This window comes from Oncorhynchus nerka, linkage group LG22 (assembly GCF_034236695.1).
Source record: "Oncorhynchus nerka isolate Pitt River linkage group LG22, Oner_Uvic_2.0, whole genome shotgun sequence".
In the NCBI taxonomy this organism is placed as follows: Eukaryota; Metazoa; Chordata; class Actinopteri; order Salmoniformes; family Salmonidae; genus Oncorhynchus; species Oncorhynchus nerka.
Genome location: NC_088417.1, coordinates 23954519 through 23980607, shown reverse-complemented (window position 1 = coordinate 23980607; position 26089 = coordinate 23954519). Strand labels below are relative to the sequence as shown.

General features: G+C 42.6%; 1 protein-coding gene across 2 annotated transcripts in view; it reads left to right on the top strand.

Moving 5' to 3' along the window:
• neto1l (neuropilin (NRP) and tolloid (TLL)-like 1, like) overlaps nucleotides 1–26089 on the top strand; it is a 179512-nt gene that overhangs the window by 136278 nt on the left and 17145 nt on the right. For both annotated transcript variants that reach the window (XM_029626561.2, XM_029626560.2), the window contains exons 7-8: nucleotides 8295–8523; nucleotides 19936–20049. In XM_029626561.2, coding sequence (XP_029482421.1) covers nucleotides 8295–8523; nucleotides 19936–20049 — 343 coding nt within the window. The remainder of the gene's footprint in view (nucleotides 1–8294; nucleotides 8524–19935; nucleotides 20050–26089) is intronic.

The window sequence follows — 26089 nt, the reverse complement described above, 5'->3', positions numbered from 1 at the left end:
GTGGAGATGTTGTTGCCTACCCTCACCACCTGGGGGCGGCCCGTCAGGAAGTCCAGTACCCAGTTGCACAGGGCGTGGTCGAGACCCAGGGTCTCGAGCTTGATGACGAGCTTGGAGGGCACTATGGTGTTAAATGCCAAGCTGTAGTCGATGAACAGCATTCTCACATAGGTATTCCTCTTGTCCAGATGGGTTAGGGCAGTGTGGTTGAGATTGCATTGTCTGTGGAGCTATTTGGGCGGTAAGCAAATTGGAGTGGGTCTAGGGTGTCAGGTAGGGTGGAGGTGATATGGTCCTTGACTAGTCTCTCAATGCACTTCATGATGACGGAAGTGAGTGCTACAGGGGCGGTAGTTGTTTAGCTCAGTTACCTTAGCTTTCTTGGGAACAGGAACAATGGTGGCCCTCTTGAAGCATGTGGGAACAGCCGACTGGGATAAGGATTTATTGAATATGTCCGTAAACACACCAGTCAGCTGGTCTGCGCATGCTCTGAGGACGCGGCTGGGGATGCCGTCTGGGCCTGCAGCCTTGCGAGGATTAACACGTTTAAATGTTTTTCTCACGTCGGCTGCAGTGAAGGAGAGCCCGCAGGTTTTGGTAGCGTGCCGTGTCAGTGGCACTGTATTGCCCTCAAATCTAGCAAAAAAGTGATTTAGTCTGTCTGGGAGCAAGACATCCTGGTCCGCGACGGGGCTGGTTTTCTTTTTGTAATCCGTGATTGACTGTAGAACCTGCCACATACCTCTTGTTTCTGAGCCGTTGAATTGCAACTCTACTTTGTCTCTATACTGACGCTTAGCTTGTTAGACTGGCCATAGTGTCCAGAGCAGGTGGGTAACTTCTTAACCAGAGATGAGGTTATAGTGGTAAAAAATGTGTTCAAATCATTTGCAACCTTTGCCTGGTCATAACATAAAACATCATCAATATCCAGGCCAATACTACAGGATTTTACCTTATGGAGAGATTATGAGCCAGTGTCCTTTAAAATGTTCCACAGTTTACGAGGCTGATGTAAGTTGTCATAGACAGTGTCTATATAATGTTGGGATTTGGCCTTATCCATTTTGTATCTTGCCTGGTTTCTACAGTTAATAAATCATCATCTTGTTGTAGATTTGTCCTTCTGAATCTGGCCAGGGAGCGATCCCTTTTCCTTAAGATCTCGGAAGTGGTCCATTTCCCTGACTGCTGTTTGATTCTAATTTGTTTCATCGGAGCCAGAGAGTCGAGTGCAGACAGAAACAGATCTTTAAAAATATAACAAGAGTGATCAACATCATCACGGTTTAATACATGAGACCAATCCAAAATTCCAAGTACTTCTACAAAACGTTCTTTTGAATATTGTTTCATAGACCTTCATGTATTTAAATCAAATCAAATCTAATTTTATTTGTCACATACACATGGTTAGCAGATGTTAATGTGAGTGTAGCGAAATGCTTGTGCTTCTAGTTCCGACAATGCAGTAATAACCAACAAGTAATCTAGCTAACAATTCCAAAACTACTACCTTATAGACACAAGTGTAAGGGGATAAAGAATATGTACATAAAGATATATGAATGAGTGATGGTACAGAGCGGCATAGGCAAGATACAGTAGATGGTATTGAGTGCAGTATATACATATGAGATGAGTATGTAAACAAAGTGGCATAGTTAAAGTGGCTAGTGATGCATGTATTACATAAGGATGCAGTAGATGATATAGAGTACAGTATATACATATACATATGAGATTAATAATGTAGGGTATGTAAACATTATATTAGGTAGCATTGTTTAATCAGTGGCTAGTGATATATTTTACATAATTTCCCATCAATTCCCATTATTAAAGTGGCTGGAGTTGAGTCAGTGTGTTGGCAGCAGCCACTCAATGTTAGTGGTGGCTGTTTAACAGTCTGATGGCCTTGAGATAGAAGCTGTTTTTCAGTCTCTCGGTCCCAGCTTTGATGCACCTGTACTGACCTCACGTTCTGGATGATAGCGGGGTGAACAGGCAGTGGCTCGGGTGGTTGTTGTACTTGATGATCTTTATGGCCTTCCTGTAACATCGGGTGGTGTAGGTGTTCTGGAGGGCAGGTAGTTTGCCCCCGGTGATGCGTTGTGCAGACCTCACTACCCTCTGGAGAGCCTTACGGTTGTGGGCGGAGCAGTTGCCGTACCAGGCGGTGATACAGCCCGACAGGATGCTCTCGATTGTGCATCTGTAGAAGTTTGTGAGTACTTTTGGTGACAAGCCGAATTTCTTCAGCCTCCTGAGGTTGAAGAGGCGCTGCTGCGCCTTCTTCACGATGCTGTCTGTGTGGGTGGACCAATTCAGTTTGTCTGTGATGTGTACGCCAAGGAACTTAAAACTTACTACCCTCTCCACTACTGTCCAATCGATGTGGATAGGGGGGGTGCTCCCTCTGCTGTTTCCTGAAGTCCACAATCATCTCCTTAGTTTTGTTGACGTTGAGTGTGAGGTTATTTTCCTGACACCACACTCCCAGGGCCCTCACCTCCTCCCTGTAGGCCGTCTCGTCGTTGTTGGTAATCAATCCTACCACTGTTGTGTCGTCCGCAAACTTGATGATTGAGTTGGAGGCGTGCGTGGCCACGCAGTCGTGGGTGAACAGGGAATACAGGAGAGGGCTCAGAACGCACCCTTGTGGGGCCCCAGTGTTGAGGATCAGCGGGGTGGAGATGTTGTTGCCTACCCTCACCACCTGGGGGCGGCCCGTCAGGAAGTCCAGTACCCAGTTGCACAGGGCGTGGTCGAGACCCAGGGTCTCGAGCTTGATGACGAGCTTGGAGGGCACTATGGTGTTAAATGCCGAGCTGTAGTCGATGAACAGCATTCTCACATAGGTATTCCTCTTGTCCAGATGGGTTAGGGCAGTGTGGTTGAGATTGCATTGTCTGTGGAGCTATTTGGGCGGTAAGCAAATTGGAGTGGGTCTAGGGTGTCAGGTAGGGTGGAGGTGATATGGTCCTTGACTAGTCTCTCAAAGCACTTCATGATGACGGAAGTGAGTGCTACGGGGCGGTAGTCGTTTAGCTCAGTTACCTTAACTTTCTTGGGAACAGGAACAATGGTGGCCCTCTTGAAGCATGTGGGAACAACAGACTGGGATAGGGATTGATTGAATATGTCCGTAAACACACCAGCCAGCTGGTCTGCGCATGCTCTGAGGGCGCGGCTGGGGATGCCGTCTGGGCCTGCAGCCCTGCGAGGGTTGACACGTTTAAATGTTTTCCTTACGTCGGCTGCAGTGAAGGATAGTCCGCATGTTTTAGTTGCGGGCCGTGTCAGTGGCACTGTATTGTCCTCAAAGCGGGCAAAAAAGTGATTTAGTCTGCCTGGGAGCAAGACATCCTGGTCCGTGACGGGGCTGGTTTTCTTTTTGTAATCCGTGATTGACTGTAGACCCTGCCACATACCTCTTGTGTCTGAGCCGTTGAATTGAGATTCTACTTGCGGAGGGAATAGTTACACTGTTTGTATTCGGTCATGTTTCCAGTCACCTTGCCCTGATTAAAAGCAGTGGTTCGCGCTTTCAGTTTCACGCGAATGCTTCCATCAATCCACGGTTTCTGGTTTGGGAATGTTTTAATCGTTGCTATGGGAACGACATCTTCAACGCACGTTCTAATGAACTCGCTCACCGAATCAGCGTATTCGTCAATGTTGTTGTCTGACGCAATACGGAACATATCCCAGTCCACGTGATGGAAGCAGTCTTGGAGTGTGGAATCAGATTGGTCGGACCAGCATTGAACAGACCTCAGCGCGGGAGCTTCTTGTTTTAGTTTCTGTCTGTAAGCAGGGATCAACAAAATGGAGTCGTGGTCAGCTTTTCCGAAAGGAGAGCGGGGCAGGGCCTTATATGCATCGCGGAAGTTGGAATAGCAATGATCCAAGGTTTTTCCAGCCTTGGTTGCGCAATCGATATGCTGATAAAATTTAGGGGGTCTTGTTTTCAGATTAGCCTTGTTAAAATCCCCAGCTACAATGAATGCAGCCTCCGGATATATGGATTCCAGTTTGCAAAGAGTCAAATAAAGTTTGTTCAGAGCCATCGATGTGTCTGCTTGGGGGGGAATATATACGGCTGTGATTATAATCGAAGAGAATTCCATTGGTAGATAATGCGGTCGACATTTGAATGTGAGGAATTCTAAATCAGGTGAACAGAAGGACCCATTTATTACCTGGCTCTAGTAGCATTTTGGATTTCTTACGGGTTCAGTAGGTTACCATATGATCACGTAAACCAATATTTAAGACTGACAGACGTTCTAATAATCAAATCCAAAGTTGATTTACTGTCAATACACCCGGGTTGGCTCAACAATCAGTTGTTTTAGACTAAATAACTGATTAAAGATATACAGGGCATTTACTAGTGTACTTCTCTGGGGTGATAACTGCACATTTCTATTAATATCGCCAAGCAGAATTAATTCTCTATCAGCCAATACATTGTGATCACAGCAATTAGATTCAAGTAAATCATAGAAATGATTCTGCTTAGGAGGCCGATAGCTCACACCAACAAGTATAGGACGACATTTAGGAAGAAGTATATCTACCCATGCAACCTCAAGACCATCCATTTTCAGACCTGAACGAGGGTTAAAATGCACATCATTCCTTGTAAAAACACACACGCCGCCACCGTTTCAGTTTCGGGTCAATTCTATGAATGCTATGACCCGGTAGCTCAACCTCATCGTCCTCAATTGACCCATCGAGCCATGTCACAGTCACAGCAACTACTGTAGCCCCTGTGTTAGAAGCAAGGAGTTTTAATTCCTCTAATTTCGGCAGCAGGCTCCGTGTGTTCACATAGATAAAATGAAGTCCTCTCCGATTGAAACAGTCAAACATGTCATTTTCTGTGCCCACTGCAGATACATCGACAATCTCATCTAGATTGCACTCATCATCCCTGCTTGTGTTCAGCATCCCAATGTTTGGCATTGCATTTAAACAGCATACCTTTAAACAGCATACCTTTAAACAGCATACCTTTAAACAGCATACCTTTAAACAGCATACCTTTAAACAGCATACATTTAAACAGCATACATTTAAACAGCATACATTTAAACAGCATACCTTTAAACAGCATACCTTTAAACAGCATACCTTTAAACAGCATACCTTTAAACAGCATACATTTAAACAGCATACCTTTAAACAGCATACCTTTAAACAGCATACCTTTAAACAGCATACCTTTAAACAGCATACCTTTAAACAGCATACCTTTAAACAGCATACCTTTAAACAGCATACATTTAAACAGCATACATTTAAACAGCATACATTTAAACAGCATACATTTAAACAGCATACATTGTAAACAAGCGAAATGTTACTTTGAGACTATAGCTTCATCATATGACAAGGGGTTGATAGCTCCACACATTATGTGAACGAACAAATCACAAATGTCACAAGCCCCCACTTTTGAATTCTTCCTTACGGTCTTACCACAGTTTGGGCATGGTTTTTAAGCTTGCTTTGTGGTGTTTGGGGCAGGACAGGGGTGTACATCGACACAGAGTAGCAGGCTGAAGGTAACAAGCAGATTGTTGGAATTAACACCGGTCTCAGGGGCGCTGCAGCGTTTCCTGTGTACCTTTACCGAGCGGCTCAGCTTTTCCCGTAGGAAAGGTGATATCAGGTGCTGGTAAAGTTGTTAATGGCCGAAGTTCACAATATCAAATTGAAGATTTCCATCCACGTCTTTCGGTGTAGGTGGAACGGGAGTTTGGGATCATCTCCATGTTTGAATTGTAGAATAAATCAGAAACGCAAGAAGAGCAAAACTTCTGGCTAGAGCCATAATAGTGTTAAAATGTGATATAGAAACAAACAATACTGATATACAAACAAACAATTTACCCACTGAAGTCGGTTACGACACCTATCTCATTACTAGCTCAAAGTAACATGTGGACAGGGAGGCGCTTTGGGATTAGCTAACTAATGTTGTGTGGGATGACTTTATTTGAATGGTCACATCTTTTAATTGGTCATAAACTGACATTCGTTGTTTTAACTCCTAGTGGCATGAGAGAGAGAGAGAGAGAGAGAGAGAGCAAAGTGAGTTTCTCACCTCTTTCTCTCGGTCTCTCTCTCTTTTTCTCTCTATCTTACACACACATAAACACACACATACTCAAAGGGCATAACAATATGTAGTCCATTTCCACATCAAAGAAGCAAATTGGTCATAAATTTACTTTCGTTGTATTAATTCCTAATGGCATGAGAGAGAGAGAGAGAGAGAGAGAGAAAGAGAGAGAGACAGAGAGAGAGAGAGAGAGAGAGACAGACAGACAGACAGACAGACAGACAGACAGACAGACAGACAGACAGACAGACAGACAGACAGACAGACAGACAGACAGACAGACAGACACAGAGAGAGACACAGAGAGAGAGACAGAGAGAGAGACAGAGAGTGAGAGATTTTTCCTCTCCCTATCTATTCCACTTATCTGTTGGTTGAAGCCGAGCTGACACTGCAGGCTCCATTAGTTTTGTGCTTCTGTGCCGTTTGTCAGTTAAAGCGTTACCTTTCCCTACCACGCGTCCCGAGTCGGCAGCTCATTAACGCTAATGATGGTAGGCGTTATGCGCAGCGGGCCAGAACGGCAGCTGTGATTGGCCAATCTCAGTCTGATGAACGAATGGCAGGCTCTGATGCTGGAGGTGTCAGGAAGTGTTAACCTCACAGTGAAGAGCTGCTATGGGAAAGGGTCATTATGAAATATGTGGTTCATATTTATAGACAGGGATTCAGACTAACTGAGATTGGTCAGGCTGTTATGTGGAAGTGTAAGTTGCGGTTATAACTAGGGGCCTGAGTTTTTACTGATCACAAGACCTAACCAGGAACAACTCTGGTGCCTTAGTGAAAGTCCATAACTAGTGCCTGGAGTTTTTCCTGGTTAGGTCATACGCGTAGGGAAAACTCTATGCCCTATGATCCTTCTGTGAGACAGGATCCTCATTATCATAATGTGGTTCATATTTCAACGGTCTGGCTGGCTGTGATGTGAGAAGGTAACAAGTGTATTTCTTGCTTTATTCCATTGTTATTTGTGTGATAAGGGTCATCACAAATGTCTGTAGACAATCCGGCAAAGAGAGACAGGAAGACTGCGATGTGTTGACATGCCTTACAATCATACTGTATGTAGCCTAGTGAGTGAACCATTGAATGATTCATCTTCAACTTCTCTGATCTCTCAGTAGTGCTGAGTGTGATGACTGCGGTGGTGGAAAAAGTACCCAATTGTCATACTTGAGTAAAAGTAAAGATACCTTAATACAAAATGACTCAATAAAAGTGAAAGTCACCCAGTAAAATACTACTTGAGTAAAAGTCTAAAAGTATTTGGTTTTAAATATACTTAAGTATCAAAAGTAAAAGTATAAATGAGTTCACATTCCTTATATTAAGCAAACCAGACGGAACCATTTTCTTGCATTTTTTAATCAATTACAGATAGCCAGGGGCACACTCAGCCATCATTTACGAAAGAAGCATGTGTGTTTAGTGAGTCCGCCAGATCAGAGGCAGTAGGGATGATCAGGGATGTTCACTTGATAAGTGTATGAATTTGACCATTTTCCTGTCATGCTAAGCATATGAAATGTAAAGAGTACTTTTGGGTGTCAGGGATAAAGTATATTATTTTCTTTATGAATGTAGTGAATGTAGTGAAGTAAAAGTAAAAGTTGTCAAAAATATAAATAGTAAAGTAAAGTACAGACAACCCCAAAAACTACTTAAATAGTACATTAAAGTATTTTTACTTAAATACTTTACACCACTGGATGACTGTAAAGACACATGTTTGATCTACGAGAGCCACAGACATGGATGAGAAAACCTAAGAGCTCCTCTCAGTGGGTTTGAGGAAGTTTATCATGGTTTGATTGAAGTAAATGCAATGACTGTGACCTTATTCAGGCAGTTCCATTACAAGGCGTATTGCTATATCAGTGACTGAATGATGATGTGACGACTGACAGTGACACACCTACAGCCTGGAGGAATGACTAAACACTTCTTTCTCCCCCTTCCTCATTTCTCCTTCTCCCTTTCTCATGACATCTCTATCCCTCATCCTCTGTCTATCTTTGTCAAACTCCTTTGCTATTTTTCCTTCTCCATTTGTCCTATATTCTATTTTTATTCCACCTCTCCTTGTCAAATCCCTCCCGTTTCCCTTGTCTCTCTCTCCTCCCTCTCCTCCACGTCCTCTCCACCCCAGATCTACCTGCGTTTCCTGGACTATGAGATGCAGAACAGTAATGAGTGTAAGCGTAACTTTGTGGCGGTGTACGACGGCAGTGCGTCCGTGGAGGACCTGAAGAACAAGTTCTGCTCTACGGTGGCCAACGACGTGATGCTGGTGTCCACCACGGGGGTGATCAGGATGTGGGCCGACCAGGGAAGCCGCCGGAGCCGCTTCAGGATACTCTTCACCACCTTCCAAGAACGTAAGGGACTGTTGATAGTATATGCATATGCGTTCACACACACAAATGTGCTTGTGCACACGCGCACACACACACACACACAGACACACACACACACATACAGTAATATCCTCTTCAAGAAGCCATACAGTAAAGACATTTACTGGAACATTTTTTACATTTATTTGATTTTATTTGACCTTTATTTAACCAGGTAGGCAAGTTGAGAACAAGTTCTCATTTACAATTGCGACCTGGCCAAGATAAAGCAAAGCAGTTCGACACATACAACAACACAGAGTTACACATGGAGTAAAACAAACATACAGTCAATAATACAGTATAAACAAGTCTATATACGATGTACATTGGGATGGGGGAGGGTACAGATCGGGTGCATTAATGTCCCCCACCCCCACCTCTTATACCGGACCCCCTAACCCTATGTCTGCAGCGTTAAACAGAAAATAAAAACAACCCAGCCGTAGTCTATCTTTAGTGGCGGCTATTAAAGGAACACGGGCGTGGTCGATTCATCAGCGCGTTTATGGCCGTGTCCATTGAGAGAGAGAGAGAGAGAGAGAGAGAGAGAGAATGGGCTTGGGCTAAACCGCTGTGGGCAGAGGTGCAGTCTAAGGATCTCATTTACTTTTATGAGCGTTTAAACAGCTCCTCGTGACTGGAGAGGGAACGTTCCATTAGGGAGTGTATCGCCACAGGGCTGTTACACTGCAGTGTTAAAAGGAGATGAACGAAGTAGCAGAGGTAGGATCTTCATTATCTGGCCATTCGTGAATGAAAAGATGTACAAGGATTAATCTTGTTTTAACGATCGATCCTAACCTGTACCCTTAGGACCATACCAAATGGGCACACCACGTCATTTCAACGTGGATAATTGGGTCATATTTGGTTGAAACGTTGATCAATGAGATCACAACCTGTATTCATTCACTAAAAAAAGCAGCCAAAAGTTAGTTGAATTTCTAGTGTGTTATCACTACACTTTAAACCATCTAAAAGCACAATCAAATTCCAATGGAAATACAATGTCAGATAATTGTTTTTTTTATATAACAGATGAATATGTTATCACTGTGCTTCATCGAAATAGCGGAACCAAGTGACTTGGATTGAAGTTGAGATGACATTAAAAGTACATGGTGTAAGTGTTCAATGCCGTTTGAGATTCTGTGCAGATTATTAAAGCAATTGTGAAGATCTCCCCCTCAACTGGCCTACCTGGTTAAATAAAGATGAAATAAAATAGAATCTCCCCCTCAACTGGCCTACCTGGTTAAATAAAGATGAAATAAAATAGAATCTCCCCCTCAACTGGCCTACCTGGTTAAATAAAGATGAAATAAAATAGAATCTCCCCCTCAACTGGCCTACCTGGTTAAATAAAGATGAAATAAAATAGAATCTCCCCTGCAACAACCTATGCATGTTGTAGGATTACATAATAAGAAATGTACCGTATAGTTACAGTAACCTCAAAGTGTTATTCATTTTAAGGGTGAATGTTACATTAGTTTGTAAGATGTACTGTATTTACTGTATTACAAAAGTCATATTGAATTGTGTTTGGTTGACAACGCAACCATATATCGACATTTAAAGGAGATGTACTGCTTTGATCTGAGCCAATTATCTGATCATCTGAGCCACTGGCTTAATCCCAGTCCTTAATTTAGATTTTTGGTTGAGTTGGAAACGTGAATCCAACATATCATTTGTTAACGTGTTGACAAATTAATAGGCTATTTCTTGTATTTAAAAAGTTATATTTAATTGTCAATGCAACCAAATGTCAACATTTGAAGGAGATGAATCTTCTGCTTTGATAGTTCCATCTGTGAAACGGACTTCCTCTGGCTTTAATTCCAGTTGTCTACAAATGAATCATTGTAAATGATATGTTGGATTCATGTCTCCATCTCAGCCAAAAATCAGAGGCACAAAACTTTAAATACAGTTGGATTTGATTTAGTCCTATTCTTTAACTTAGATTTTTGGGATGTGAATCCAACATATCAATTATTAATTTGCAGACAAACTGGAATTAAAGCCAGAGTAAGTCAGTGGCACAGATGGAACTATCCAAGCAGAAGATAAATATCTTTCACAAGTTGATATTTGGTTGCGTTGACAACCAAACACAATTCAATAGCACTAAATATCATTACATTTGAAATCAACCAGAGCTTGAAACCCTCAGCCTATTGTATTGTCTATTTTTAGTTGAATTCTGGGTTGAATTGAAACAAAACCTGTTGATGACATTACAAATGCTATATACACTAGGTCTAGAGTGCATCACTGAGGATGTATGAGAAATATAGTATGGTCACATTTCCACGTAGATTTTCAAATTATGTTGATACAACATTAATTCAACATGTTTGTGCCCAGTGGGTAGCTTATGGGCTCACTGCTTGCTCACCAATGCTGTCCTTTGTAATGTGGACATCTAGTGAGTGACTAAGTCTTCTCACCCTGTTCATGATCCATTCATAGGGGAAACGCTACAGTACCTTAGACAGACTGTCTGACTCTGTCTATATGAATGTGGTAGTGATGGCATGTCATTCACACCATTCACATGCAGCTGAGATTCTTCCTTGGAATGATGTCTTACAGTAACTGAACTATCTTGGCGCGATAGAGAGGCAGTGTGAGGGGGAGAGAATGAGTGGGGGAGAGGGAGGAGAGCAAAAGAGAGAGAGAGAGAGACAAAGTGAGTACTCACTGAATCTCAAAATGTGCTTTTCCCCCAGAAACCATAGTATTCACATCCCCTCTCAATTCTGTTTGAGAGCTTTCATAGCTCACACGCACGTACACAGACAGAACACAAACACAGAAAGGAGAGATAGATATATACAGGGGTGAAAGTAAACCAATACGGTCCGGTAAGGCGTCCCGGCAAAAATAAATAGTGAGGGTACGCCGTACTGGTAAAACATGAGCCTATCTCAATAATTCAACCAAAATGTCTAGGAAACTGTATTACTATTACAACATTATTTATCATGACTGCATGTCAACAGCATGAAAAATGAGCGAATGGACTTGAAAACGGGTGGTATAGGCTACGCTCCAAAATGAGTTGTGGTTCAAGGAGAACACTGACATATTTTCAAGGCAGAGATGACTAGCCGAGACTGACGCACACAGACAGCTGAAGACGCATCAATCCAGGCTAGTGCAGACATAATGACAGTAGCCGAATATCATTACATTTTTTGGTGTTTTAACAAATATTTATTTCCATTTATCAAATGGCGGCTGTACAGAGCACTGTTTTGCTGCAGGAATTAATTTGTGGGTAATGGAGCGTACCTGAGTAGCCTACATGAGCCTTTGATTGTTTGACAATAAGATTAAAACATCATGACTGGTTGTGTTTATGCCACATTAAAACGAAATACATTTTAGTTAAGTTAAATGACTTCTAGGCCCAAAGAGATCCTATTAAATGAATAGGGATTGTATATGTCATTCTATGACTAGGCCCATTTTGTGCGTGCACTCATAGGAGGTTCCCCGTACCATGAAGAAAGGACATCTACTTTCATCCCTGGATATACACACTAGAGAGAGAGAAACACAGACACCCATCTCCCATTGATTGAGTAGTTTAAATTGACAGGGGTGAGAGGTTTTCACAGTGAGGCCATTGTACTCCTGCTGAGGATGATAGGGGGGATAGAATGGAGGATGACTCAGTGGCTCAGCTCAGTGTGAATGAAAGGCACTGAACTCTCCTTTTAAGGTACTCTCTCTCTTTCTCTCCCTCTCGCTCTCTCTCTCTCTCTCTCTCTTTCTCCCTCTCTTTCTCCATCTCTCTCTCTGTCGCTCTCTTTAAATACACATACAGATCTGCATCAGTTACAAAAGTGTTAGATTGGTTTGCATGTGTTTGTGAGTGTGTGTGTGTCCGTGTGTGTGTGTTTAATGAATAGGCAGTGCAGTTGTTTGTGTGCGAGTCCGTTTCCTCTTTGTGAGGCCTATCTACTGAATGAAGCCAGGATGTGCCGTTTCCCAGGCAACACTGCTGCCTAAGTCAATCAACCAATGCCTAGCAATACCCTGAGCCAGAGCTGCATTCAGAACCGCAGAGCAAAATCATCAATATCATTTAAACATGCAGGTACCACCAGGCAATATGCAGGTACACAACATCTACTCAGCAGATACTCTCTTTGAGCTGCATTCCCAACCTCCGTTGTGCAACTCCGTCTAAACAGGCTGGTACACCAACTGCCAACCAACTACGAAGGTCCATAGATACTATCTGGCTGAATAGGTAAAAACCTAAAACAGCACACTCATGACTGAACACTCCTTACACACTCTTTGCATATTCTGACATCCAGAAGAGGCAGAGAGACAGAATGATAAACGAGAGAGAGAGAGAGAGAGACATTCCTGTTATTACCCAGCATGCAATTATACCTAGGGTGGGAGATGTGTGTGAGCGACAGCAGAGCTGTCAGCCTCTTCATGCCTCGTCAATTCCTAGAGTCCCCTGGGACGTATAGATCTACATCCTCAGTGGCTTCTCTTCACATGCCAATCTCTGCATTCAAACAGACATTGAGATGTCTGAGATCTGGCGTTTATGAGACAGCATATGTATGTAGACATATGGGTCATCCACATACAGTGATCGTCTTATACATTGATTACTTTCCTTTTTTGCAAGGTATATAAACCTATAGACATACAGTATACCAATTTTTGGTTGATTTGTGACTGGGTACAGTTGAATCCATATGTTGTATGCTTAAAGCCACTATATAGATGATCTGGTGTTAAATGGAAAACATATGCATATACTGCAGGATCATTCAGATGTTGTCTGGGGAAATCAAACAAGGAGAAGTATATATATATACAGACAACATCTGTTTAGTCACCCAGCATCTATAGACATTGTTTTTCTCCTTCTGCTTCTCAAGACATAGACACTAATGTGGTTTCCCAACAGTAAGGCTCAGATGAACATGGCAGTGTTGCCATTGTTTATAAAATGCCGAAATAAACATGTCTCCAAACACCGATATCACACTCACAAACTGAAATCCTACTGTATGTGTGTACATTATACAACTAATTATTAAGAGTGCCTAAAATATTACATTTATCTATTCACTGTAGGCTACACATGAATTGCAGCAAATTAGTTCCTGTTTCAGGCATGTCTTTGGTCAGGTTTACGTGGGTCAAACAAAAACACCCTAATGATTGGTTGACAATAGAGTCTCCCACAATGCAGGTGATGGCTGCAGGATGAAGCTGGTGGAGAGCAACTGCAGAATCATGCAGTCAACTGCATGATTTCTGTAAAGTTCATGCAGTCGACCTGTAGAAGCAAGTTTTATCCACAGAATGCAACACACAATGGTCCCCCACTTGTCATCTGCTCGAATACATCCATTGTCTATTATATTGACAGGATAGTCAAGTGACCGCTCTAACAATGGAAATACAGATAGAAGGCAGGCGGGAGGAGGCAAGATCGTATGGGACCAGTCTAGCCAATGAGAGGGCAGATACGCATGTGAACAACTTGCCATAGAGATAGAGGACTTATCTTTGTATCTGTGCCATTATAGGTAGCCTGGCAGGTAGGTAGCCTGGCAGGTAGCTTGGTGGGTAGGAGCATTGTGCCAGTAACAGAAATGTTGTTGGATCGAATCCCTGAGCTGACAAGGTCAAAAATCTGCCATTATGCCCCATGAGCAAGGCAGTTATCCCATTCTCATTGAACTCCATACAAAAATCCCTCACTTCGTGGGCTTATTTTTGTGGAAAGATTTTGGGCTGAGTAAAACCTCTCGATTCTCATCTTCCTCTCTGAACCAAGCTTCCATTAAAAATATGTTGTTTTATTGCAATTATACCTATGGTTTTGAAGTTCGTATAAAGTGCTCCTCTGCAGCAGACTGAGCTAGAGGACTTCCGAGCTTTCAGTTGGATGTCTAGTGTATTTCATCAGGCCACTTTATTATTATTTAATTTATGTCTGGGGCAGTGGGGGGGAAGGCTCCTGGGTGGGGAAAGGGGCACTTTTTTATTACAAAATGTCTGGGAATTAATTTGGCTGCAGATGAGTTTGGATCCATCTCTTCATAAAGTCAGCTGTGGCCCTGTGGAGCAGTGGGAGGCTACTGAGTGTCGTTGGGATGGTGAGGGACAGCACCTCCCCCTGGTGGGGAGAACTGGCACTGTGTTCAGGAAGAGAAGGCTGAATAAAGTAAGCCCCAGACACTGACCTACGGACAGTCCTGCATTTGGGCCCGAATGGTTAAGGTTAGGATTGAAGAGGCCCGGTGGGGACGTTTTAAGGGATGTACTGGTGGGAGTGTTGGGGAAAAGGGGAGAGAGGCCGTTGTAGGCAGACCTGGCACTCAAGAGAAGTGCACCCTGCCCACAAAATTACGTGGAAACTGAGCTGCACTTCCTAACCTCCTGCCAAATGTATGACCATATTAGAGACACATATTTCCCTCAGATTACAAAGACCGACAAAGTATTCGAAAACAAATCCAATTTTGATAAACTCCCATATCTACTGGGTGAAATACCACAGTGCGCCATCACAGTAGCAATATTTGTGACCTGTTTCCACAAGAAAAGGGCAACCGGTGAAGAACAAACATCATTGTAAATCCAACATATATTTATGTTGATTTATTTTCCCTTTTGTACTTTAACTATTTGCACATCATTATAGCACTGTACATAGCCATTATATGAGATTTGAAATGTCTCTATTCCTTTGAAACGTTTGTGAGTGTAATGTTTACTGTTCATTTTGATTGTTTATTTCACTTTTGTTTTTTTTATCTATTTCACTTGCTTTGGCAATGTAAATATATGTTTCCCATGCCAATAAAGCCCTTTAAATTGAATTGAATTGAGAGAAAGAGAGAGAGAGAGAGAGAGAGGAAGAGAGGGAGAGACGTAAGAGGGAGACAGAGAAAGAGAGAGAGTGAGAGGAGATAATTCATTCTAATTTGAGCTGTTATTATTCCCCTGGGATCAGTGCAGAGATGAAAACAGTCGTCCATCATTCAGGTAATTCTGCCCAACCTTGAGCCCCTCTGTATCAGACAGCAGCCTGTTTTAATGCCCAACGCAACGCATTATTTTCTGTGTGTGTGCGAGTGTGTGTGTGTGTGTGTGTGTGTGTGTGTGTGTGTGTGTGTGTGTGTGTGTGTGTGTGTGTGTGTGTGTGTGCCTGACCACTTCCCCATCCACAGCCAGTAAATAATCAATGTTTAAACACAGCCATCCATTATGTTCACCTATCCCACATTCTAATGAGTTTCAACAGTAGACAGGGAGGATGTAGTGTGAAGTGCTGCTTCTACCAGTCTTCATGCTCCACTCCTGATGAATGGCATGACTTGGGGCTAGGACTGATATGAAATCATCATGCACTAAACCAGAACGTGCATGTCTAGAGTAATTGAACATAATGTATATGTGGTGGACTTTACTGCATTTTAATAGTTTGCTCTTATCCAATGTGCACTCAGGAGTCAGCTGTAGCCCTTACATCACTACCCTCTGTTCTGAGTCAGTGCAGGGAATATTGAATGTTCAGTTTAAACTATACCACTAGAAACAGATTACTGTTATGGTGCAATAAAGATGTATTAAATCCCATTGAATTACATCTGATTGAATGGAGGAAACTGTCTTGGCTTGGTGTAGCCGTTTGATTAGTCAGTAGGTCTGTTCATTACACTGTGGAGGCCACGGTAGGCCAGTGCATTAGTGTGATTAAGAGGGGAGGTGTCTCCTGTCTCTGAAAGTCACCTTGCTTGTTTAATTACCGGTGTGGTGATGAGGCTGCTAACACATTACCTGAGACTCTATAATTGGATAACTCACTTCCTTCTGCCTCGATGGCTCTGTCACTCTCCAAACATCTCTCTCTCTCTCTCTTTCACTCTCTGTCATTCTCTCTCTTCTCCTCACATCTCTCACTTTTATGATCTCTGTCACCGCCTGTTGTCACGGATACAGCTATGTGTCACACTTGCTCGTACACAAGCACTAATGGATAGACATACACACACGCACACCGTTCATTCCCTGCCAGTATCAACACACAGTCATAACTTGAACTCTTTTAACTTTGTGCATATCTCCGTATTGGAATCGATGCATACATAGTGTGAACATTCAAGTTAAGTTATGTATGCATACAGTATCTCTGGCCCTTACGGATTCAGGCCTGGATGATTACAACATGTGTTAGTCTGACATCTCCAGCATGTCAAGGTTTTCTCTCCAGGTGTTTCCTTTCCCATGTAGTTAGATAGATAGCTTTAAAAGGAACACTCCCAGAGAGATTACTATGCACTGCCTTGTCTCATCACATTTCAGAAGAGGAGGAAAGATGAACATTTATGAAGAGCAGATGGGTTCAGGGCTGAGTAATGCGCCTTCAAATTCACCCAAATCTGTAGCATCATAATACTATACCAGGAGCGCAACTTTGATTTTAGAAGTGGGGGAGGGGGCATAACTTGGCAGGAGGTCTGGGGGTCCTGACATTTTTTGGGGCATCTAAAGTTCATTTCCTGCAATCTAATATGATCCAGGGCCCTTCTAGCCGTCTCTGTTTAGAACAACAAAAAGTAAGCAAGAATGCCCACAGTCATCAAGCTAGGTAAGATATCATTGTTGAATATGTTTAAGTGATTGATAAGACTGATCAATAATACTAGATCAATGATAATTCAATAATTATTGTGTTGCACCTTTAACCAATAACCAAATGAACAACAAATAAAGTACAAAGACGTAACTTTTGTTAGTCTTGATTATGACATCCTCTATGTAACATTTCAGCCAGACCACCAGGCCAGCTTGAGCTGCCTGCAAGCCCGAGCCCCAGCAGTCTAGTCAATAACTCAACCCTCTCCACAAAACAAATTCCTTCTCATCTTTTGGATAACAAAAAAGTTGAATAAAAACACACATACAACACACATTAGCACACAGAAATAGCACGTTCTCCATATAATTCACACCTAATAGTACTGTAGAGCTCTTTTTGCACACAACTTAACTGGTTCACCCCATCCTGCCCCTAGGGGTCCATGGCCCTGCAGAGCCCCAAACACAACACACCCCACTCAGCTTTAGGATCTTAGTGAAAGATTCCTTATTGGTTTCAGGTGTGTTAGTCCAAGGCCAGAGTGACAATCAACAGTACAGCAGACCCCCAGGACCAGGACTGAGCAGCCCAGCAGCTAGGGATTACCTAAATAGGTATCCCCCCAAAGTGTTCAATACAGACTCCTTTAGTCCTACTGTATTCCATATAAGGCATCCAGACCTTATGAAAGTTGCACAGTATACCCTTAATCTTGTAATAAATCAAGTCTAGTGATACATAACTTGACATTTCTGCCATCCATTGTGGGAGGATAACCAACCTGCATTTCTTAGCCGCTATAAATGCTAGGTTACACAGATTATTCTGAGAACAGTCTCCAGTATCGACATTTCCAAACAAACAAAATTAGGGAGAAGGAAGAATCTGTAGATATGCTGAGATAAAAGAGCATAACATATGCAAATATGTCCCCTTTTGTGTTTTACACCTCTTGCAGAATAATTTAATTTCTGGATGCATGATAATCAGTTTCACTGGCATATAGAATGTTCTATGGATGGTCTTAAACTGCAGTCATTTATGTCAGATTATATGAACATGACATCATCATCGTCAATAGCGCCTCCCAGGTCTTCCTCACGTTTTCGTTTCACATGTTTTGTGTCATTGGGAAAAGCCTCTATCAACCCTTGATACAGTTTGGAAATCAACTTTAGATGTTTGTCAGACTGCCTTAAAGACTTCCTTATCCAGTGTTTGCTGCACAGAGAGAACAAAGTGTTGTTTGTATCTGCAAAAGTTCACCTCTGTGCCGTCACAGACGGGTCTTCCCTGGCTGCCTGATCCTGATGAGACCACTGTCATCATCTGACCCTGCTCAGATGAAGCATTACAAAGAATTACCTTGGTGTACATTTATAAATTATATTATCCAAGAATAGAACCAATGGTTCAATAATTGAAATGACCATTATTCCCAGATCCCAGACTGTAGCCTTCCCATCAACTCAAGATGGAACTTTTTATATCATTGACTGATATTGTTAATATACTGCAAAATTCACCTGAGTGCCGTAGACTGGTCTTCCCTGGTTGTCTGACCCTGCAGGGAAATCTGTCACCATCTGATCCTGCTAAGACATGATGAGCACAGTGTTGTGTACTGACTGTGCACCATGACAGTGAAGCTGTATAAACAGTAGAGCTGTTTATACAGAGTCAGTGTGAAAAAGTAGGGAATTAGCTAGGGAAACTGACAGATCAATAGGATTACATTGCTATACTGACTGATAAAATTCACATTGCGCAGAAAAAACATCAGTCTTCAATCATTTGGCCGCTGGTTCCATCATTTCATTCAGGTCTAGTGTAATTGAGGAAAAAATAATAGCTCAAGTTAGTGAGCTAGCTAGCTCGCTATTGTTAGTCAACTTTTGGCTAGCTCTAGCTAATGGTACATTATCAAATGTACTTCTGTTGAAACGGGACAAAACAAAGACTACAAAACATTTCCATACACACAGCAGCTGTTAGATACTGCTACCTGACAGATAGCTAGCTAGAGTCCAGCTAGCTGAACTGGCTGTGGTAGCTACTAGCTAGCTAACTAGCTATCAGTCAACTAAAGAGTTGCCATTTTCTGCTCTGCTTGCTTTTACAACTCTGAGAAAAAGCACAACACACACATTTCAGAATGTGGGAGGGGGGCTCTGATATTGGTTGATGTTGTGGATTATTTTTGCTCTATTTCTGATGCCATTGATTTTGTGTATGATCATAAATGGCTGTTTGGTGTGCTATAGAGTACACTCCTTTCATATAAAAAAACATTCATCCTTGACTATTTTAACAAAGCAGATACTGCAGATGGAAACCATCTAATACATAATGATCACAAAAATGGAGAGCCTCTGTCCCACAGTTGTTGAGCAATGTAATCAATTGATTCATATAAGCACAGGTACACCAAATACACCACTCTTTACTCAGCTGATACTCACTTAGAGCTGCATTCCCAACCTCTGTTTAACTCCATCTAAACAGGCTTGTACACCAACTGCCAACCAACTATTAACCTTAAACAGAACACTCATGACTGAACACTCCTTACACACACTTTGCATATTCTGACACCCAGAACAGGCAGAGAGACAGAATGATGAACAAGAGATAAGTGGGAGGGGAAGGGAGAGAGTGACAGGCCTATTATTACCCAGCATGCAATTATACATAGGTTGGGATATGTGTGTACTTGTTAATTGTTGTTCTGTCTCCTGTCATTGCAGCTCCATGCGAGGCGGATGCCTTCTTCTGTCACAGTAACATGTGCATCAACAACACCCTGGTGTGTAACGGCATTCAGAACTGTGTCTACCCCTGGGATGAGAATCACTGTAAAGGTCAGAGGTCAAACCCAGGCTCGGTCCAGAATGATCCACTCATGATTCCATGCATAACTACAAACTGCTGGCATACTCAATCCTTTGGTCCTCATCATTCAACTGCATTCAGAATATACAGTTGAAGTCGCAAGTTTACATACACCTTAGTCAAATATATTTAAACTCAGTTTTTCACAATTTAATCCTTGTAAATATTCCCTGTCTTAGGTCAGTTAGGATCACCACTTTATTTTGTGGAATGTCAGAATAATAGTAGAGTGAAATGTAATGTGAAATGTCAGAATAATAGTAGAGAGAATGATTTATTTCAGCTTTTATTTATTTCATCACATTCCCAGTGGGGCAGAAATTTACATACAATCAATTAGTATTTGGTAGCATTGCCTTTAAATTGTTTAACTTGGGTCAAACGTTTCGGGTAGCATTCCAGAAGCTTCCCACAATAAGTTGGCGGAATTTTGGCCCTTTCCTTCAGACAGAGCTGGTGTAACTGAGTCAGGTTTGAAGGCCTCCTTGCTCGCACACGCTTTTTCACAAATTTTCTATAAAATTGAGGTCAGAGCTTTGTGATGGTCACTCCAATACCTTGACTTTGTTGTCCTTAAGCCATTTTGCCACAACTTTGGAAGTATGCTTGAGGTCATTGTCCATTTTTAAGACCCATTTGCTACCAAGCTTTAACTTTCTGACTGATGTCTTGAGATGTTGCTTCAATATATCCACATAATTGTCCTCCCTCATGATGCCATCTATTTTGTGAAGTGCACCAGTCCCTCCTGCAGCAAAGCACAACATGATGCTGCCACCCCCGTGCTTGACGGTTGGGATGGTGTTCTTCGACTTGCAATCCTCCCCCTTTTTCCTCCAAACATAACGATGGTCATTATGGCCAAATAGTTCTATTTTTGTTTTATCAGACCAGAGGACATTTCTCCATGTGCAGTTGCAAACCGTAGTCTGGCTTTTTGTCTGGCGGTTTTGGAGCAGTGGCTTCTTCCTTGCTGAGCGGCCTTTCAGGTTATGTCGATATATGACTTATTTTACTGTGGAAAAATATACTTTTGTACCCGTTTCCTCCAGCATCTTCACAGGGTCCTTTGCTGTTGTTCTGGGATTGATTTGCACTTTTCGCACCAAAGTACATTCATCTATAGGAGACAGAACGCGTCTCCTTCCTGAGCGGTATGATGGCTGCGTGGTCCCATGGTGTTTATACTTGCGTACTATTGTTTGTACAGATGAACGTGGTACCTTCAGGCATTTGGAAATTGCTCCCAAGTATGAACCAGACTTGTGGAGGTCTACAATTCTTTTTCTGAGGTCTTGGCTGATTTCTTTTGATTTTCCATGATGTCAAGTAAAGAGGCACTGAGTTTGAAGGTAGGCCTTGAAATACATCCACAGGTACACCTCCATTTGACTCAAATGATGTCAATTAGCCTATCAGAAGCTTCTAAAGCCATGACATCATTTTCTGGAATTTTCCAAGCTGTTTAAAGGCACAGTCAACTTAGTGTATGTAAACTTCTGACCCATTGGAATCGTGATACGGTGAATTATAAGTGAAATAATCTGTCTGTAAACAATTGTTGGAAAAATTACTTGTGTCATGCACAAAGTAGATGTCCTAACCGACTTTCTAAAACTATAGTTTGTTAACAAGAGATTTGTGGAGCGGTTGAAAAATGAGTTTTAAACTTCCGACTTCAACTGTATGTATCGTTCAATCATCCTGTGTGCCTCTCTCCCACCTCTCTTCACTGTCTCCACCTCTCTTCACTGTCTCCACCTCTCTTCACTGTCTCCACCTCTCTTCACTGTCTCCACCTCTCACAACTCTCTCCCACCTCTCTTCACTGTCTCCACCTCTCACAACTCTCTCCCACCTCTCTTCACTGTCTCCACCTCTCACAACTCTCTCCCACCTCTCTTCACTGTCTCCACCTCTCACAACTCTCTCCCACCTCTCTTCACTGTCTCCACCTCTCACAACTCTCTCCCACCTCTCTTCACTGTCTCCACCTCTCACAACTCTCTCCCACCTCTCTTCACTGTCTCCACCTCTCACAACTCTCTCCCACCTCTCTTCACTGTCTCCACCTCTCACAACTCTCTCCCACCTCTCTTCACTGTCTCCACCTCTCACAACTCTCTCCCACCTCTCTTCACTGTCTCCACCTCTCACAACTCTCTCCCACCTCTCTTCACTGTCTCCACCTCTCACAACTCTCTCCCTCTCCACATGGTCACATGATCCACATGAAATCCCACGTCAATCCGGTCCAATCCACTGTGTATTGCCTCCCTGTATCCAAGGTATGTCCCTCTCAATAGATGCATATCCCACAGAGGTTCCTTCAAACTCAACTAATATAATTCCATCCCCCCTGATCCATACCAGAAGCCCAGGATTACCATGTATTTTCCATACACAAGCATTCAGCAGAATTCCCTTTGTATTCCTGTCGACCTCTCAATCCATACCTGATTCTGGTTCACACTTCCTCAGTAATATATTCTGTTCTACTGATCCCATGTCATGATCCACTGCCAATACCGCTCTATCCTCAATAATGACAAAGTCCTTAGATAATCCAATGCATCTGATTGTATTTCCTGAACTCTGTCCCTGTCAGCTCTTTCCTGATCTTCAGTGCTTCTCTGTTTTCTCAGTGTTCTCTATACACTCTCTGTTTCTCCTATTAGATTCATACCACAAGAGGCTGGTGAACGGGGGACGGCTCATAATAATGGCAAGAATGGAGTGAATGGAATGCTATCATGTGTTTGATATCATTCCATTCCAGCCATTACTATGAGCTCATCTTCCCCAGTTAAGGTGTCACCAGCGACCTGTGATCCATACAACCCCTTCCTCTTTATGTTCTTGGTCCTCAGGGTCAATCACAGACATTGTACTGGTAATTCATTCCTTCCTACTTTATTACCAGAATTCTGTCCCTCTCAACCTTCTCCCCAACTATCTCCTTATCTCTCATGCTTCCATCTGTTCTTGTAGCTGTCCAAATAGATCCATACTATGATCCTTAGGTCTACCTCCGTATCCTCCGAGCTGCTGGTCAATCAATACAGCCTGTGTTCCCACAGACTGACTGCTACTGGGAGGAGTCAAGTCTAGTGGTTCTAGTGGGTTGGTGCACATGCTATTTATACCATCATGACCCTGCTAATAAGGCTGTATGAATGGTTCCTTTCAGCTCCTTTAGTTTAGCAGGCTACTCCATTGGGAGCCTTGCTGGTGACCGGAGTTCGAACCCAGGCAGCCGCCAAACCTGTCCTCTCGATGCACTTTTGTCCCTCTGTGTAACCCTGGGCAGAGCCCAATGACAAAGAACAGCAATTTACAGCCATTGTTAAGCCTGTGTGGGCTTATTTCTCACCTTCTAAGCCTCCGTCGTCCTTACAAGTTCCTAGTCTTGAAAATCTGTATCTGTCAGCATCTTGTCCGGACATGTTTTTGTGCTGCTTAGCTAGTTTCCAGCTCTTCCCCCCTGTCCCTGGTAATATATAGCTCTTGCCTGCATCTATACCTTCATACACACACACAGACACACTCACAAACACACACTGTAAAAATGATACACACACACTCACCAAACAAAATGTATATCCATCACAGTGTATACATTAAATGTCAGCCCTCTCCCTATTGGCAGCTTCTATCCACATTGTTCTGTGCTCTTTGTAAGCTCAATGGCGGAACGGCCTTAACTCCTTGACTGCTAACCTTTTCACCCAGCTGCTGTTCATCAATAACATCTTGATCTTTATCTTGTGGTTCATTTCCTCTGTGTGTTGGGAATCATCTTTGCATGTTAATTGTGATGCATCCATCTGCTGGGGTGTGATCTTTTACAAAGGTCTCGCTGTGTGTGTGTGTGTGTGTGTGTGTGTGTGTGTGTGTGTGTGTGTGTGTGTGTGTGTGTGTGTGTGTGTGTGTGTGTGTGTGTGTGTGTGTGTGGGGGGGCATAAACAAACAAGAAACCGCTCACCAAAAGGCAGCGTTTCTGGTGGGCGTAGACTTTAAGACTTAAAACTGTCCTACCTCACTTCTACCAACACGTCTCCTACACTAGGGGCGCTTAAACTATAGACCACTTTTATTCTACCCACATAAATGCATACAAGGCCCTCCCTCGTCCTCCCTTCGGCAAATCTGACCATGACTCCATTCTCCTGCTTCCTGTTTACAAATGAAAGCTCAAACAGGAAGTACCAGTGATGCACTCAATACAGAAGTGGTCGGACGAAACAGACACAAGGCTACAAGACTGTTTTGCTAGTAGAGACTGGGAAATGTTCCGGGATTCATCCAATAACATTGAGGTATTTACCACATCAATGATAGGCTTCATCAATAAGTGTATAGACTTGTATATAGTATAAACTGGAAGTAGAAGCCTAAGTATTGTTGTCCATTAGTTTACACCAATTAGGGGAGGGATGGTAGAGTTAGGGTAAAATAAGGAAAAATACATTTAAAATGTAAACAAATATATATATACATTACATTGATGGAAGCCACAATCTATATGCAATATTAAAGCTGATCTACCCCCTAAAAAAATGTATAATAATAATAATATGTGCATAGACGATGTCGTCCATACAGTGACTATAAGAATGTATACAAACAAAAAAAACATGGATTACGGGCAATATCCGCGCTGGGCTAAAGGCTAGAGCTACCACTTGCAAGGAACGGGACACGGACTTGGAAGCATATAAGAAGGCGCTACGAGCTCTGACGAGACATCAAACATGCAAAAGGACAATATAGGAGGAAGGTGGAATCCTATTACACCGACTCCGACACTTGTCGTATGTGGCAGGCCTTGCAGATGATAACGGATTGCAAAGGGAAGCCCAGACGTGAGAAACGCCCAGACATGACGTTCCCCAGCGATGCAGAACTCCCAAACGGGCTAAATACCTTTTAAGCTCGCTTTGAGGAATATAACACTGTGCTTTGGGTGAAAGCAGCTATTTCACAAGGACGGAATACCAGGGTGCTTTCTCAAAGCATGCACAGACCAGCTGACAAGTGTCTTCAGGGACATTTTCAATCTCTCCTTGTCCCAGTCTGTAATCCCAACGTTTCAAGGTGACCACCATTGTCTGTTCCCAAGAGCTCCAAGGTATCCTGCCTAAATTACTATCACCCTGGAGCACTCGCATCTGTAATTCTGAAGTGCTTTGTCCATTAAAATAACATCAAATTGATCAGAAATACAGTGTAGACATTGTCAATGTTGTAAATGACTATTGTAGCTGGAAACGGCATATTCTTTATGGAATATCCACATAGGTGTACAGAGGCCCATTATCAGCAACCATCACTCCTGTGTTCCAATGGAACGTTGCGTTAGCTAATCCAAGTTTATCATTTTAAAAGGCTAATTGATTATTAGAAACCCTTTTGCAATTATGTTAACACAGCTGAAAACTGTAGTTCTGATTAAAAAAGCAATACAACTGTCATTCTTTAGACTAGTTGAGTATCTGGAGCATCAGCATTTGTGGGTTCGATTACAAGTTCAAAATGGCCAGAAACAAAGAACTTTCTTCTGAAACTCGTCAGCCTATTCTTGTTCTGAGAAATGACGGCTATTCCATAAGAGAAATTTCCAAGAATCTCGTACAACTTTATGACCTACTCCCTTCACAGAACAGCGCAAACTGGCCCTAACCAGAATAGAAAGAGGAGTGGAAGGCCTCTGTACACAACTGAGCAAGAGGACAAGTACATTAGAGTGTCTAGTTTGAGAAACAGACACCTCACAAGTCCTCAACTGGCAGCTTCATTAAATAGTACCCGCAAAACACCAGTCTCAACGTCAACAGTGAAGAGGCGACTCCGGGATGCTGGCCTTCTAGGCAGAGTTCCTCTGTCCAGTGTCTGTGTTCTTTTGCCCATCTTAATCTTTTATTTTTATTGGCCAGTCTGAGATATGGCTTTTTCTTTGCAACTAGAAGGCCAGCGTCCCGGAGTCACCTCTTCATTGTTGACGTTGAG